General features: G+C 37.7%; 2 protein-coding genes across 2 annotated transcripts; both read left to right on the top strand.

The window, feature by feature from the left end:
- Positions 1–1,458: 1,458 nt before the first annotated feature.
- Positions 1,459–4,320, top strand: LOC134791119 (uncharacterized). The gene is made up of 3 exons (XM_063762145.1): positions 1,459–1,670; positions 2,363–2,429; positions 3,120–4,320. Exons 1-3 carry the CDS (start codon positions 1,470–1,472, stop codon positions 4,250–4,252), a joined length of 1,401 nt encoding a protein of 466 aa, XP_063618215.1. The 5' UTR covers positions 1,459–1,469; the 3' UTR covers positions 4,253–4,320.
- A 1,218-nt stretch (positions 4,321–5,538) lies between these two features.
- Positions 5,539–16,995, top strand: LOC134790737 (katanin p80 WD40 repeat-containing subunit B1). The gene is made up of 16 exons (XM_063761653.1): positions 5,539–5,773; positions 5,855–5,985; positions 6,064–6,397; positions 6,856–7,054; positions 7,324–7,474; positions 7,926–8,100; positions 8,777–8,908; positions 9,055–9,111; positions 9,800–9,967; positions 10,847–10,993; positions 11,576–11,681; positions 11,772–11,898; positions 12,435–12,563; positions 13,027–13,139; positions 13,225–13,299; positions 13,698–16,995. Exons 1-16 carry the CDS (start codon positions 5,743–5,745, stop codon positions 13,951–13,953), a joined length of 2,331 nt encoding a protein of 776 aa, XP_063617723.1. The 5' UTR covers positions 5,539–5,742; the 3' UTR covers positions 13,954–16,995.
- The last annotated feature ends 312 nt before the right edge of the window (positions 16,996–17,307 follow it).

The raw sequence follows: 17,307 nt of genomic DNA, 5'->3' as shown, positions 1-17,307 counted from the left end.
GGATATTATAACTTTTTGTATTTTTTTACATATAAATTTCGTATTGTTTTTCTTTAATTTACTATACACCGTGTTTTTATTGAATTCCGTTAACTTCGGGGTATAGTTAAGTACGTTTATAAGAACTAAATGGCATAGTTAATTTTCAAAAAAAAAAAATTTTTTTTGTTTTCTTTTTTGTTTTTTTTTTGTTTAAAAAGTAATTAAATGTAGCATATAGCGTTGTTGTAACACGGGCATTACATTTAACTCAACCAAACAATTGAAATCTGTGACATATCAATGTCATTTCGTACATCAATCGACCGAGATTGTACTTAAGTTTAGTAGCAAATGTATGAACTCATTCTAAATACTAATCAATATGTAAGCCGGCCCTAAGGCAAGTGTACACGCTTGTAGAGGCCTTATAGTAAAAAAATAAATTATGGATTATCTCCGAAATGGACTTAATTAGAACATCGGTGTCTTTGAGAAAGTTACTTGATTTAAGCTCAGGAATGCACCCTTGAAATTAACGGAAATAAAAAAAAACACGGTGTATTTAAAGCTCTTAGCACCATGTTATTTCAAGCTCTGCTCGCGAGGTCTACAGCTCACAGAGCCACTAGTAATAATTGTAATTTAAAAGGGACCTTGACCCGCGCTGTGAGTCATTCTTGGCTGTCCATCGAAATTGAACGCAGCAAGTGTGATAGGTACCTTTTCACTGGCGGTTTATTTAGTAGTTTCATATTGTGTTGAATTTTAGATTTATTAAGGGATCTTAGATATAATTTAGTTTTATTTATATATATACATTTAGTTAAATGTTTTTAACGCTTATCTATGTATTTAAATTTCAGACCGAAAAATGGAGCTACAAAAAAAAACTGTGTTCAGTCATATTTGACGAAATGTCTTTAGAGGCTGGCTTGTCTTATGACAAAAACAAAGATAAAATTAATGGGTTAGTAGAGCTTGGCGAGAGAAAAAATGATTTCGCTGATCATGCCCTCGTGTTTATGTTGAGAGGAGCTGTCCACAAGTGGCAGCAGCCAATAGCCTTTTATTTTTGCCAAGGCGCTACTAAAGGCACAGAATTAAAAAGTATACTCGTGGATATTATCACAGCGGTTGTAGGATGCGGGTTAAAGCCGATATCCCTTATTTGCGACCAAGGGTCAGCTTTCCAAGCGGCTCTAAATTGCCTGAAGGCTGACACAGCGCGTGACCAATTACTGACAAATCAGGAACCAGGTTAGTAGTACTTATAGGTTTAATAACACTTTGAATTGATGTATGTTAAATAATTCTTCAAGGCTTAATTTTTTTTACCATAGCGCGGGGCAGATCATTGCAAAGCCATCGTAAAACAGTTGTAACTCGAAAATAGAATAAGATATTTCAAAGGTGTGATATTTGAAGTGTTTTTTTAATTTTCTGTGTTTTTTTTAGATGGCATAGTAACAATAAACGAAGTCAAACTGATGGTTATATTCGACCCTCCTCATCTTATTAAAGGATTGAGAAATAATTTTTTGAATAAAGACATTTCCTTTGAAGGAAAATTATCCACATGGAGAGACATCGTGGATGTATACGAAACGGACTGCAATAATATGGAAACAAGAATGCTGCATAAGTTAAATGACCAGCATGTGATACCTGAAAAAATTAAAAAGATGAAGGTTGGTGCCGATTTTTACTAAGACTGCGCAGAGCGTCAAGTGACGCCCTCATTAGGGGGTTTGTGTTTTCTAATAAACCAATTAATTTCTGTATAAATAAGTATATATTAGTGTTGTCCTACTTATCCCACAATAATTAATCTGTGATATAGTTTTATATGTTACTTACTTTTGACTTCATCACTTGAACGGAAAAAAGTGGCCACCATTTGCCATTTAGATGATGTAGCAAAATAAAGCTATGAGACAATAATGATTATAATGAACAAAAGTTGGTGAAATCAATAGGGCTACAATTTTAATATATATACTTACACTTACTGGATTATAGACAAATGGATTGGTTTATTAGAAAACACAATAATGAGGGCGTCACTGACTCACTTGACAGTCGATACCCTCTCAATGTGTGAAATCTAGTATAACTAAAGATTTTCTTATACAATCAACTAGCATATGCTTTACCTATGTACTGTAGTAAATGGTTCCGTCCTTATAATCAGCCTATAGATGCATTGAGAATGTTATGACCAGTTGGAATATTTTAATGATTTTATATCCTAATACTCAAGTAATTTATACTACATTCACATTGCTGCATTTTATCCGCTAAAATATAGTTTGGTTATTGGTATTTTAATATATTAACGATATATTACATATTGAGTACTGAAATATATATTTCTTTTCAGGTCAAGAACTGTGTAAAAGTATTTAGTTACACACTGTCTTCGGCTCTATCTTACACAGCCAACTTCTGTAAGTAATTATTTTTTCTCCTTTTCACTAACATAAATAGTTAGGTACCCATTTGTAGAATGCAAGAGTAAAAATATAGTTATACTGGGTGTGGCCTGTAACATGAGCAAATAATTAAAACATAGACTCTACTCCTTAAACGGTGACACTTTTGTTCAACAACTTTTAAAAATTATGAAGTATTTTGACTCCCTATTTTTCATACAAAATAAATATTATCTTCAATGGACGCCATCGCCGCGCCATATCATTGTGATAGACGTTGCTTGTCACGCCTTAAACATAACAAAATTCGCAATACATTGCGTCTTAGAATAAACTTTAAAGTGTATTAGAAATCAAACCACAAGTTATTTTTTAAAGTCGCTGAACAAATGTTGGTCAGTATGAGGAGTACAGCCTACAGTTTAATTTTTTGCTCATATTACAGGCCACACCCGGTATATAGGTACATATCTAGATTAATATCCGGTAGACCGAGAAGACTCAGAACACGAATCCCTACTTATATTATATGCGAAAATATTTGTCTGTCTGTTGCTATAAAGTGCTGCAGGGAATGAAATGAAATTTATGAAGATAGAACAATAGGTATAGATAGTGAATACTATTGATGATAAAGTACCTACTTGAACTTCACAAATCTATTATGCATAAAATAAACAAATATGGTCATTTTCTTGTTTTTAGCTCACTATGCGGACGGCAGACCTGTGAGTGAAACATTAAGAAACACTGCTGAAACAGTTTTGTTCTTTGATAAATTGTTTGATAGCATCAACGGATCAGCAACCTATTCACAAAAGAAAGGAAAAGAGCTACGCTGTGCAGTGACAGAAAAATCTAAGCACCATGAATTTTGGCCGGAGAGCATCGAGAAACTGGAAAAAATTAAATATGTAGATTCCAAGGGAAATCCGAAATCCGTGCCTTCCTTAAAAAACTTTATTGCCACGGTAAAAACATTCATGAAGCTGTGGCAGTTTTTTAAGAGCAAAAATATGACAATAATGCGCCCAAGGTTCTTCAATTCAGATCCAATTGAAAACTTCTTTGGCCAAGTCAGGGCCTATAATTATAGGAACAACGACCCCAACTGCCACAGTTTCAAGAACACCTTTAAATCATTATTGATTACTAGAATGATAAAGTTTCATGGTGACGCTTATAATTGTGAGGATGACTCGGCAGACCAAATAATTAATTTAAAATCATTATTTGAAGATAGTGAAACTGCTAGGGTCGAGCCGGGTCATCCCAAAGTAGGAGATGTAGAAGATACTGTAGAAGAGGCCCAACGGGAGCAACTAAATGTTCTCCATTCGCGAGCGTACACTGCTGGATGGGTGGTAACAAAAACAATGCAGAAATATAATAATCAATGTGACAGTTGCAGAAAAAGCCTTACTACTAAAGAAGGCGCAATCCACAAATGGATTCATCAAAGAGAGTATGATGCCGCCACGAAACGCCTTACTTACCCATCCAGAGGTGCTGTTCGGTGTTTCGGTACAATTATTAAAGAAACAAACGGATTCTTGGAACACCGAGCCCATGAATTAAATCTGACGGCCAAAATTATGGAAAAAATTTTGTTCAACAATCCATTTAGTTTCTTTAAATGTACCACACACCGTGAAATTTTGTCATATTTTATTTCCGTGACAGTAAAGTTCTCGATTACAAATTGGTGCAATAACATTAATAAAATATTAAAAGGAACGGATATTGTGCGGATAAAAAACCGCACTTTGCCTGCGATGCAGCAGAAAGCTTTTTTAAAATATAAGAAAAGACTGAGGAATAAATCGTTTAATAAATAAAATTGTGTTTTATTTAAATTATTGCGACAAGTGTAGTTCCCGGCATTTAAATTGAACACTGACTCAATTTTACTGTATAAGTCGGTGTTCAATTTAAATGCCGGGAACTATATCAATTATAAGTATTAATTTCCTAAGGAGGAGGGGTGGGGGGGGGGGGCTGGTCACGCAAGGTTGGCTGTATACGTTACGTCCTTTGCTACGCATCAATTCAAAATTTAAAAAAAAGAAACGTCATACATGACTAGGAGTACAGATAAAATATACTTGTCTAACGTACATAGTCTTTGTTCCCGAGTTGGCGGTCTGATCTCTTTGTAGTCTGTGGTCTACCCTTCGTAGATTTTATGAACATAGACAAAGACAAACTGAAATATAATAGATAATAATATACATATATCAAAAAATAAATAATAATTTACATATGACTACTTCATAAAATACAAATCAAAATATATTTGATAAAATAATTTGATTTGTTCCTAGAAATCGTATAGACAAAGCCAGTTCTAGCAATGTTGCTGTAGTAAAATATTTTGATGTTAATTACTGGCAATCTCGTCTGGGAACGGACAACACATATACAATTTTGAAGGGTCACATCGTTTCAAGGAAGTCAATAGGCCTTGGTATTTATTCACACGACAGCGGTGGCGCTTTTTAGGCGGCTGTAGCCCCCATTCGCTCGGGAGCTTTTTCAACGCGCGTTAAAAAAGCGTTTGAATGACAAATGGATAACCATGTATGTATTCACACGACAGCGGTGGCGCTTTTTATCAAGCATTGTTGGATTTTCGACTTTAAGCCTTGGTCATTAAGTCGATTTTAGAGTGTGGACAAGCGCTTTTTTAACGCGCGTTGAAAAAGCTGTCGTTCGAATGGGGGCGTAGAGTATTTAAACTTAAGGCGTATCCAGACTAGTCAAATTTTCGCCAATCTGATTAAATTGCCCGATCGAATCAGGACGTGCGGACGCAAACGCCAATTTGGGTCGCCGAATTCAACCGCCGATAATGACTGATATTACCGAGAAAATGAGGTGCGGACGCAACAATACCAATTTGTGACGCCAGTATTTTCGTTCTGGGGCTTTTTTTCAATTTAGAGGGCTCTAATATCACCATTAAACTAAAATTGGTGATTAAATTGGAGATTGACGCCAATTCCATTTCTGATTAAATCGGTCGATTTCATCATCTCGTCTGGATATCGCTTTATCCGTAATTTTATACGTCAAATTAAATGTGCGTATCTGTGGTACTTGCTAATGTCAAAATCCATCCATCCAATCCATTTTCATTTACTCTAAATAAAAACAACTGTTTAGCAAATACCTCAACCAAGATTTCAAGTGTTTTTCTCTTAATGCATAGGTTCTACAAATAACTAATTTCGTCGTGCCCATTTAATACATTTTGGCTTTCCTTCGCACAATTCGCAAGGTTAACTTCTCCGTAAATGGAATGGAACTTTAAAAACTACAATTAATCATGGATTTAATCAGAAGATCATGGAAACTACGTATGTATGCATGCATTTCAAAACAATACGTTATCATAATATATAAACAAGATAAAAGTTAAGCATGATACTATGTTACAGAGGAATTCGTCGCCCACAAGGCGAATGTCAACTGTTTGGCCATGGGACACAAATCCAATCAAGTGCTAGCCACTGGAGGCGATGACAAAAAAGTTAATCTGTGGGCCATTGGCAGGCAAAGCTGTTTGATGGTGAGTAAACAAAACCGATTGTAGTTGCTCTTGTATTTATAATACGAAAAACAGTATTAATCCAATCAAAATTTTTAGAGTTTGAGCGGGCACACAACGCCAGTAGAATGTGTGTGTTTTGGCCACTCTGAAGATTTAGTCTGTGCTGGCTCGCAGACTGGAGCTCTGAAAATATGGGACTTGGAGGCAGCAAAACTACTCAGAACATTTACTGGACACAAAGGAGCTATCAAGTGTATGGATTTCCATCCATACGGGGATTATTTAACCACCGGCTCTTGTGACAATAATATCAAACTGTGGGACACAAGGAAAAGAGGCTGTATTGTGACATATTCCAGTCACAGACTTGCTGTAAACAGTTTGCAGTTTAGCCCTGATGGACAATGGATTGCCTCAGCATGTGAAGATGGTAACTCTTTATTTTTATGAAGTGTAGTTTGCAGATAATTTTCTGCTACAGATTAATTCACTAAAAATAAAATAAACCAGATCTGAAATTGGTTGATTTGCATCACTTGTGGTGTACTTTTAGTACTTATAGCACAATATTGAAAACAGAATGACATTGTTATTAAGCCTGATTATTTTAAACTAACATCAAATTTCAAATTCAATATAAAATAAGTCACATAACTTCTAACTCGGGTAAATCCATCTGTCAGATTATGCGATTTTAGTATTAAGAAAAGGTAATAGGGTATATATTTGCTGAGAGGGCTGAATGGATTTACCCGAGTTTGAAGTTAAGCAACACAAATATGGTATAGGATTACACTGACATGCTAAAGTTGCACAGTTACCCTGTAACAGAATCATTCAAATGTGTTGGTCCAAGTGTATGAGTTATGATTTGTTTGTTTTTGTCAGGTATTGTCAAAGTGTGGGATGTTCGAGTGGGCAAGGTTCTGCAGGAGTTCAGAGAGCATGCAGCAGCAGTGACTTGTGTAAAGTTCCACCCCCACGAGTTCCTCCTGGCTAGCTGCGGTATAGACAGGACTGTCAACTTCTGGGACATGGAGAAATTTCAATTGGTATCTAAGTTTGAAAAGGAGAACACTTCTATTAGGTAATGGCCATATACTAAGTACTTAACTGCTTTAATACACTTCACTGTAAAGTATTGGAATTCAAAGAGTTGTCAATTTTATATCTTCACAAGTTCATATTCATTGACATAGTATTCAAAAGTGAAAAGTGAGGAAGCCACAACTTTTGAACTTTCTTTGCTTTCATGCTTTTGCATAGTACTCAATTCTTTCTCATTTTGACACAGTTTTTCTCATACCTTTACCGGAATTATTTTGTTCTATACATAGTCTTCAATTCCTGTTTTAGGTCTATGGTATTTAGCGAGGATGGCACAACTCTTCTGGGGTGTGGTAATGACGGTCTCCATGTGATTGGCTGGGAGCCCGCTCGAGTATTTGACACTGTACATGGGCACTGGGGCCAAATACATGACATCACAGTTGCCCATACACAACTTGTAAGTACTACAATAGTTATTTGTTATATGTAGGTCATTGATTAATCTTGTAGACTTCCTCATTCTAATCAAAGCTGTAAGTTATGGACCTAATGTCTAATTAAAATACCTACATGATACATTTTGAATTGCTATACCTATTTGTCTACAAAATGGGGGAGTCAGTCTGGGCTCCTATACTGAGTGATTGCATACTATAACCCATTGCAAATGGTCTTGAGACTTGTTTGGGAGATTTTATAAAATAATTTGATTTCTGTAAGAACTAGAATCATTTTTTTAAATATTACATATTACCATTTGTAAAATACATTGTCCTACTATCCTATGACATGAAGGAGAGTCAACAGCAGATCTATCAATCAATTTATCAATTAGAACAAAAAAATATTATATTCTTTATGTATAGAACAAAGGTATGTACTATGTTATGTATATTTTGTAATTACAGATTGCTGGGTCATTCCATTCAACATATGTGTGTTTGTCAGTGGTTGATCTCAGTAAGGTACATCCATTTGGAGGGCCGCCGCCAGTGACACCACCTATGGTACGAGATTTGTCGCCCTTCCAAAAAGGACAGTCTGTCAGGAAAAGTTTCTCGAAGGAAAAACCATCTAAAGAAGGTAATATAAAAATAGTACTAACACAATAAAATTATTTAGTTCCGTTATTTATTAAAAAGGTAGATAAGTGCAAGCACACCTAGAGCCAACGCCAATGCCTGTTAATTATTAAGGAAAGGTGATCCATAGTTAAATTCACTTTGACCTATCAATTTTTAGTTCATAAAGTTATAGTCCACTCATTAATGAACTTGGAAGTCGTGTAAGTTACGCATTGTAGTTGGTACGTTAGAAAGTCACTATGAGAAATAAGTAAGTAAATAAATATTTTTTGTCAAATTTATTTCATTGTCATCAATTATTGAAAATATTTTAAATTCAGAGACGATCGTCCGCGAAGTGCGCTTCGACCGTGTGGTGGTCGGGGTGTAACCCTTTAGCCTAAGATTTTGGGGAAAATCTTACCCAGGTCTACCTCGCCCAAACCATAAGGAAATATAGTAAGACAAGAGTGCTCACTCCATACATCAGTTTTGGTACCAAAAAGACTAATATTTTCATAGTCGACATCTAGCATCGAGTAGCGTGATTATCAGTACTGCTACTTGACAATAGGTAGCAATCTATGTATTTTTTTCTCTATGCTCAAACTAAGAAAAGCCGTATTTATACAAGCTGTTTTCAAGTGGGTTCCCTCGGGCATACTATATCTCATTTCGACTTTTCACATTTGAAGTGATCCATAAGTCAACGCCCCTGGATGAGAAGACCGCGGAGGAGTCGACGTCCGGCACCGAGGCGGACGAGGATGGCGCGGTCATATCCAACATCCATGACTACACAGAAATCTTTCGGCCTTCCAGGGCATGTGAGTATACTCTCACCTGCTTCCTGTTCGAAATACATTATTTAGCTTTTAACTAATTATAATTTTGAAAAAAATCAAACATTTTGATGAAAGAGACCCAAACAAACCTGTTATTATAGGTACTAATTAATTTATTTATTCTTTAGTGAATCGTACGCCACCACCAGCAACTAGTTTATCATCTGAAGACTACTCATTGCCAGGTAAGAAGCAACTCATTGTAATAATACAAAAAAGTCATAACCCATGACTTGATGTGATTCTAAATGATAAAGTAGGTATTTATAAATGTTTATAAAAATCAGTTATCATCATCATTAATCATCATAACATCAGCATGAGGACTCATATAAATTATTATTTGTTTTTTTTTTACCCTTTAATGAACATGCACATAGAATGGTCATCCGCCTTGTTACGTAAATCGAAAACTTAAAGGGGCCCACTGATTACCCGTCCGCCGGACGATATCGGCCGGTCAGTTGTTCGGAGCTGTCAAATTTTTGTTCTAACTGACAGGCCGATATCGTCCGGCGGCCTGTTAGTCAGTGGTCGGCTTAACACTTATCATTGACATTTTATACTAAGCAGATGTTGACTCCTAAAACTCACGTGCTTCTTGCCACTTAAACACACACACACTTTGACACTTACTTGGCTTCAATAAACAGGAGGTTCCGGAGCTGCTTCTTACAGTTCAATCGAAATCTAAAAACTTGCCGCGTTTTTCTACTGACAAAACGGGCTTGTCAGACTACTTAAGGGTCGGTTGCACCAAACCGTCTGTCACCATTAAAGCGTTCGCAAAATTATTTATTATTGTATGGAAATTTTCATCAGTCTTTCAAGTGAGGTTGGTGCAACTGGCTCCAAGTTGAGTATAACTTGCAGCCGAGGAGGGCATGGGCAAGGCCAGTGCGGGGCTGGGCACGTCCCTGCGCGACCTGCTGCTGGACGAGCCGCCGCGCCCCGCGCCGCAGCCGTCGCCGCCGCAGCGCCACCGCGCCGACTACTCGCGCATACCCACCTCCACTACCGGCAAAGCGGAGCCCTACTCTAGTAAGATATTGCAACTGTGCTATAGGTGCCACATTAACCTAACTGATGACCAGGGTCATGTGAGTCTCCGTCTCTCTCAATCTGCTGATACTGCACTTGACGGGCGAATTCTCTCGCCTGAATTAAATTTTAAATCAATGAATAAATCTCGCTTCTGAGCACACCATTACGAGACCCGATGATCTCTCTGGCGCTACCGCAGCGGCACCACGCCGACTACCCACCTCTACTACCGTCAAAACGGAGTCCTTTTCAAGTAAGATATCTGCAGATTTGATAAATATGGGTATTCCTTTGCCATACATTTTTCCTGATGTCGTGTCGTTCCGATGATCGCAACCGCCGCGTCATTGCAACGACTGCTTGCGCGTACCCACCTCCACTGCCGTCAAAGCAGAGCATTTTTCTAGTAAAATATCTGCAGCTTTGCTAAATAATGTTAGCCATGTATAAGTAGGCCGATATTAGACCAATCACTAGTCACGCCGCACCGATTACTCATGGTCCTCATGGATTGCAAACCTACCTCATCTGCTGTCATGGCGGAACTCTTCACTTCTTTTGCGCTAACTATTTAAAAACTAATTTGCTTATTGGCTTTAGGTACGTCTTACAAAGTTTTGTGATTTTTACGGTAAGCATAGTACACGTCATCACGTCACATATGATGAATGGATAATACCGCTATTATTACTTTAATAAATATACCAAAATTAGATTTTAACGTCATAATCGTCCCAATAATAAAATAACTACAAATCTAAACTTCAACAACATAACAACATTAATAACTCATAATAGAGTAACAAGACTCTATAGCCAATTTTAACATAATATCATAATTAATATGTGTAATTTTTCATGCGCTCATTTAACCAGGGCCGGTGGAAAACAACGCTAAAGAGGATAACACATTCACAGCGCCGCCAAAGCCTGCTTGCCGGGACTATGTCATGCCTCAGCCTCACGCCGCCAACTCACTTAACCGACATAACTCATGTAAAGAATCTAAATCTACCGACATGAGTAAGTTTCATTATCGTCTGGACTGTAGATGATTTGAAATTTTGTATGATAACTCCAGAAAAAGATACACAATTTTGAGAGTAATAGTTTGAGCAACTGCTATATTGACATCCACTGATGAACAACTGCCAGGCACATGGATCTAGTAATAAGGATAGTAGAGTAAACTAGCTAAAGGGATTTCCTTGCATTCGAAATTGTGTATCTTTTTCCAGAGCTAGTTCTTTGTCTATGAGATATCTGTCTGTGTGTGTGTGTTATTTTGTATATAATGAATGTGTCGCAAATGTCGCAGTCGCAATAAAGTCATAGAGTTTGGTCTAATATTCCATAGCATCAAGTAGTAACACCAAGAAATTGAGATGAGATTGTGACTATCTCGCGTCGCGAGTGAGTGCTGCAGATAACTAGCTTACTTGGTATAGCAAGAGCTGGGAATTTCCGGTCCCGCTACTGTTTTTGTATAGAAAACAAAAAAAACGAAAACATCTAAATATCGAGACCCACAAACTATATCTCTTATATTTAGTAATCTAATTATAACACTAGGTGTATTAAGAATAATTTCTTGTTCATTTTCAGCAGCAGGGAACCTATTAAGATCCAGCAATAGTGAGATGTCATTAGTTCAACCGTCACTAGGACCACGGTCTCTTTCATTTACCAGGACGTCTTCAGAAACAACAAGGTACTATCTGTTCTAGTTCTAACAACCAATAATAGGTATAGGTCATGTTCTTCAAGCATTTACTATATAATTTGGTTTATTTATTTTCAGGCGACGAGTAGATAATATAGTGAGGGAGAGTGTGGTCGTGTCTCGGCCTACAGATACGGATGAGCCGGAGTTCGTGCCCTGCGCCACAGACAGGCCCGTCGGATTGGACCTCGACGAATTTTTACCAGTACGTAAACACTTTACTTATTTTTTTTATTTAACTTGCAATGTACGTATACTTTTACGAAACTTTATATAAAAACACTGTCTAATTTTTTCCTCTTCTTTATAATGCTTGGAAAAAATTTGGTCAAATATAATAAAATCATCCTATGTTCAGTGCACGAGCACCGAACACGTGACAGCCGCCCGCGACCTAGTTTAGTTTGGCGATGCGGCCGTTTGTCCAAGTCAATGCATTTTATGGCATCGTCCCGATCGAATGCATTCTAACATTTTAACATCCTAGAGTCAAACCAAGACAAGTCAAACTTCTATGAAATTAAAACATAAATAACAATTGCACTGCGTGTGATATCAAAATCAATGCAGACGTCTGACTCTAGTAATTTTAACATTTTAGAATTAACAGTAACATTGTGATACATTAGAATGAATGTTAAAAAGATAGTTGTTGTAACTATCTTGCAGTCGCGACGCTCAGTTAGGGGACCCCAGGACTAATCTATTGGACTTAACATAATATGTAATATATTTGTGTAGAGGGTGGGCGGCGCGCGGCGCGGCGTGCGCGGCGGGCCCGAGCCCAGCGAGCAGGAGGTGCTGGGCGTCATGATGCGCGGACACGACTCCATGATGGCCGTGCTCAGCGCCAGGCAGCGGGCGCTACAGGTACCGACATACTCTATCTAGGATACGACACGATCAGGGCTCTGCTGCGGACTCCAAATTAGAAACTGCAATAGATGTCATAAATGTCATCATTAAAGAAAAAGTGACCAACCAAACCCTGCAATGCCAAAAACACAAATCAAAATATTTCGATAAAAAAAAACAAAAAAAATAATTGGATTTGTACTCTAAATTGTATTCTAAATTATAGTCTGGCTAACACAACTTGTCAATCAGTAAGAACCAGGAAAATTATACTACAAGATGAGAAATGTAAACGGAGCCTCTCCTAAACAATCTCCTGCCTGGATGTCAAATGTGGCATTATGGCCGTGAATATTTCCGATGTTAATAATCGGAGGCGAGTTCGTCAGATTATGAGTATTATGACGTACCTTATATATTTATTTTTCTCTACCTGTATTCAAGTGAAATTACTTGAGTGTTTTGTTTTCTATTTCAGATATTCCATTCAGTTCGAGTCAATAAAAATTTGAAAATTGCCTTAGAATCAGTAATTGCTCTGGAGGATACATCAGTAATTTTAGACATTTTGAACGTCATGGCGCATAAACCGTAAGTTATTCTTTGAAAATGTCATACACTTTTGCAAACTATTTGAATGAGAACCGTTTTATTTTAATTTGTTGTATTGTTTCAGGTCACTCTGGAATTTAGACATTTGCCTTTTAATGCTTCCTAAAATATACGAATTATTGCAGAGCAAATATGAATCGTAAGTATACTTTAATATCATCATCAAATTAATTATACATTATACCTAAAACACACTACACATACCTATTGTAAGCATTGGCATTTCTAGTTGACGATTTTTTACCGATTGTATAGAAAAGGTGGTCATGCGGCGTTACATTCTATAATAAACTAACTAGCGCAGGTTTTTGACTTAAGACGGGCGTGGCTCAGTCCGCGATTTCGTCGCTTTGCTACAGGTACAAGTGCATCCGTTCCACACCGATTTTGGTGGCTAGCCATAAGCCGCGCGTGGCGCTGTCGCCACCTAGCGGCCATATCTGTCCTGATCGTAACAGATGCGTTTTGTTAGAGAGTGAGTCTTCTGTACCTAGTACTATTATTTATTCTGTGCTTAAGACTGTTACATCGTATCAGGTACATGCAATGCGGCTGCAACGCCCTCCGGCTGATCGTGCGCAACTTCTCGTCCGTGGTGCGCGCCAACGTGTCGGCGCCGGTGCGCACGCTGGGCGTGGACATCCCGCGCGAGGAGCGCTACGCCAAGTGCGCGCAGATCCACCGCCTGCTGCTCGACGTGCGCGCCTTCCTGCTCAAGCGGCAGACGCTGCAGGGCCGGCTCGGCGCCGCCTTCCGAGATCTCCACACGCTCATGCAGCAGGGGCTCGACTGACCGTCGCAATCGCGGCTTGGTTATATTACATACCATAGACGAGAGCTATAGTACACGTATACAGGCCTGTCGAGACGGCGACAATTTTTCGCCAATCTGATTTAATTGTCCGATCAAATCAGGTGGTGCGGACGCAAACGCCAATTTGGCTCGCCGAATTCGAGCGCTGATTATGATCGATATTAAGGCCGTAACACACTATCTTTCTCGCTCTTACTTATCGGTGCGTCGCACAATGACCTTGGTGCGGAGCGATAGTCTGTTACCACTATTACCGATAAAATGGAGGTGCGGACGCAAGAATACCAATTTGTGACGCTAATATTCGCGTTTGGGGGCCTTTTATTATTTTAGAGCGCTCAAATATCACCATAAATCTAAAATTGGTAAATGTGGCCAAATTGATCGGACAATTTAAACAGATTGGCGAAAAATTGTTCCCGTCTGGACAGGCACTACCGTTGAATATAAAGGCCCCTGTATACAATGGGCCAGCGTGGACCAGTCTGGGGGACGCATTTATTTGTTAGAGGGAGCAAGTGATATTGCTATCTCATTCTACCGCATGGCTGCGTCCCTTGGACTGGCCGGCGCTGGCCCATTGTGTACAGGGGCCTTAATAGTGTTTACAAACGGCCCCCGCGCACCGAGACCGTTAGGCCCCATTCGCACGACAGCTTAAAAAGCGTTGCGTTAAAACCCGACGTTGGCGCTTTTTTACCGTTTCCAATATTTGTGTTCATATGAACGCTTAAAAATCACTTGTGAGTCGTACTGCCACGTACGCATCTCAGCAAAGCCATACTTTATTTGCTATTACGACGTATTATTTGAATATAGCTTGAATATTTCAGGAATTTGTAAGCATATGTTGACATTTTTAAGGTGAAACCATGGTGAAACTAATAATAATCTTGACGATTGACACCAAAAATTGACACTTGACAGCCAACTGACAGCAGCGCCGGCGCTTTTTTAACGCTTGTGAGAACAGATACACGGAGTTCCGTATGGTCTATTCAATTTGACGCCAACGCTCAACGCCGAAAATCGAACAGTGCTCGATAAAAAAGCGCCGCGCTTAAAAACCGCCTTCGTGTGAATACATACATGGTTATCCATTTGTGTCATTCAAACGCTTTTTTAACGCGCGTTGAAAAAGCTGCCGTGCGAACGGGGCCTTAAGGACGCAGTTATAAGTGAGAGCGAAAAAGAGATATTTTGACAGCACCAAGGTCGAGGTCCGGTACGCCCGTCTGTAATGGCTTTAACACGGAACCTAACTTTACTCTACTTCTTATGTCTATACATACCATGCATTTTTAAGTGGCATTTTAATTAAGTATTAAATTGCTGTGTTTTGTGAGTCCTTCCAAGCGACATTTTTTACGGTACTGCCTTTTTGGTTTCCTGACTGGCAAAGAGACTTAAATATGTAAGATTTTAGTTTTTATCTAAGAAACCTACGAATATGTATAATTTTATAGAGAGTATTCCTCATACCCGCATTGAAATGAAAAAGTATTAAATTTGTCATCAAAGGAATTTAAATTTAAACGGGAATAATTCCATGTTAATCATTACTGTCATTAGTTTTAATCTAACTCCAATTGTTTCTTAAATTCCGTCCTTCTTTAGTTACAACGCCCCATTAGTAATAAGTAGGTATTTAGTATGATTTTATAAATTAACAAATTGAACTATCTATGTCATGAGACTCATTATATTTTATAAAATAACTATACTCAATAGCGCAATCGTTTTCAACACTGGTTAGTATTAGTCCCCCTATCACTTATTATTATTTAGTGGAATGTTTTCAAAACCAACTCCATTATGATTATAACATGTAACACATTAACTTAACTATGGTCATGGTCATGACAAAAAAAAACTCCTAAATTTGGGGTATCCAGTATCTTTAGGTATTTAAATAAAAGCAAAAGAACAATTTGTACGTTTCTGGGTAGTTATAACATTTTTGGGTTAACCAACCAAATACAAAACCTCCTGGATCTGTCACTGAACGACCTGACTTTAACCTACATTATTTGATCATGGAATGTGGCTCCTTAAGCCAGTTGAGGGTAGATTTTGTTTACTTTTATTCACATAGTAAAGATACAGAGTATAGATCCAGACACATTTTACAAAATTTTATAGGTAAGTAAGTACATACTTTTCAGGCCAAACACATTGAATTGTGTTAGGTTAGGTACCTTTATTATAATGGCGACTGATAGATTTATTTCGGTTTACATCAGTGATTTTGATGCATCCTCATCTGATGCAAATGCAACCATATCAGGTTTGAGCTCATTAGGAATATCTAAAGCAGCGTTTCCCAGACTATGGGTAGCGAGCGAATATTGAGTGGGCCCTGAAACTACTAGGGAATGCACTAATATTTATTTTATGCCCCCTTTTTAAGACAGCCAGGTGGGTCCCGAATTTGGCAGATTTTGTTATGTGGGTCGGAGCTCAGTCCACTTTCGGAACCACTGGTTTAAAAGATTAATCAATAGATTTCCAAAAGAAAGTAAGCCACCTTTTGGACCAAAAATAATTGTCAGAGTTTGATATGAGTGACATAATAATATACGCTGGATATTTTTCTGGACTGGTTAGGTAAACATCAGTGCGAAGTTTACATTAAAGCCCAGCACCAACTCGGGGTTGCATGGGTCTAGAGATGAAGGGAGAGGAAAATGGATATGTGTATTGCTTTAAGGCTTTTATGGTTTGTGTTGATTCTAGGCATCTAGGTCCTTTGCTGACATGAAAAAAAGATACAGTCAACTGGCATGACAGAATGTTTGTTGAATAAAACTTTTACATCCATGTCCAATTTGGTAGATGCAATAGTTTTATCATCTATGTATGTAGAGTAGTTGTACAGAGAATTACACACGCATGTTTTAATTTAAGTAATTAGACAACAAATTATAATTGAATAGACTGAATAATCATGTAAAAACTTAACAAAATAATTATTTAACTTCCAAGAATAAATCAACTGAAATAAATACCATTTTCAATATCTGTTATATAAATTTATTTCTTCCTGATAATAAACATGGTGAAACAATTCAATTTTTATGTACTCAAGTTTATTAACACTAATTTGGACATAGGTACTAATAATTAGTACCATCACACACAGTTAACTATACATAGGACCTTATGACTTTTGTAATAAGGTCCACCAATGTACAGTTAAGAGTGTTGCTGTTTGTACATCCAGAGTACACTCCAATATTTCATTTTACTAGTCTACTGTTAAATACAGACCAGGAAACATTGAGTGATCCATTTTATATTTTTATATAGAATGGACAATATTTAAAAATCTAC

Source organism: Cydia splendana, chromosome 5 (assembly GCF_910591565.1).
Source record: "Cydia splendana chromosome 5, ilCydSple1.2, whole genome shotgun sequence".
In the NCBI taxonomy this organism is placed as follows: domain Eukaryota; kingdom Metazoa; phylum Arthropoda; class Insecta; order Lepidoptera; family Tortricidae; genus Cydia; species Cydia splendana.
The sequence above is the reverse complement of the archived record's forward strand: the minus strand, read 5'-3'. Positions and strand labels throughout refer to the sequence as shown.

Bases quoted from the DNA above. Each gene is read 5' to 3' on its own strand.
- LOC134790737 (XM_063761653.1), top strand. From the start codon at position 5,743: ATGGATTTAATCAGAAGATCATGGAAACTAC. The intron at 8,909-9,054 runs GTGAGTATACTC...TTTATTCTTTAG, and splicing joins CTTTCGGCCTTCCAGGGCAT to TGAATCGTACGCCACCACCA. The intron at 11,899-12,434 runs GTACGTAAACAC...ATATTTGTGTAG, and splicing joins ACCTCGACGAATTTTTACCA to AGGGTGGGCGGCGCGCGGCG.
- LOC134791119 (XM_063762145.1), top strand. From the start codon at position 1,470: ATGGTTATATTCGACCCTCCTCATCTTATTAAAGGATTGAGAAATAAT. The intron at 1,671-2,362 runs GTTGGTGCCGAT...ATTTCTTTTCAG, and splicing joins AAAAAATTAAAAAGATGAAG to GTCAAGAACTGTGTAAAAGT. The intron at 2,430-3,119 runs GTAAGTAATTAT...TCTTGTTTTTAG, and splicing joins ATCTTACACAGCCAACTTCT to CTCACTATGCGGACGGCAGA.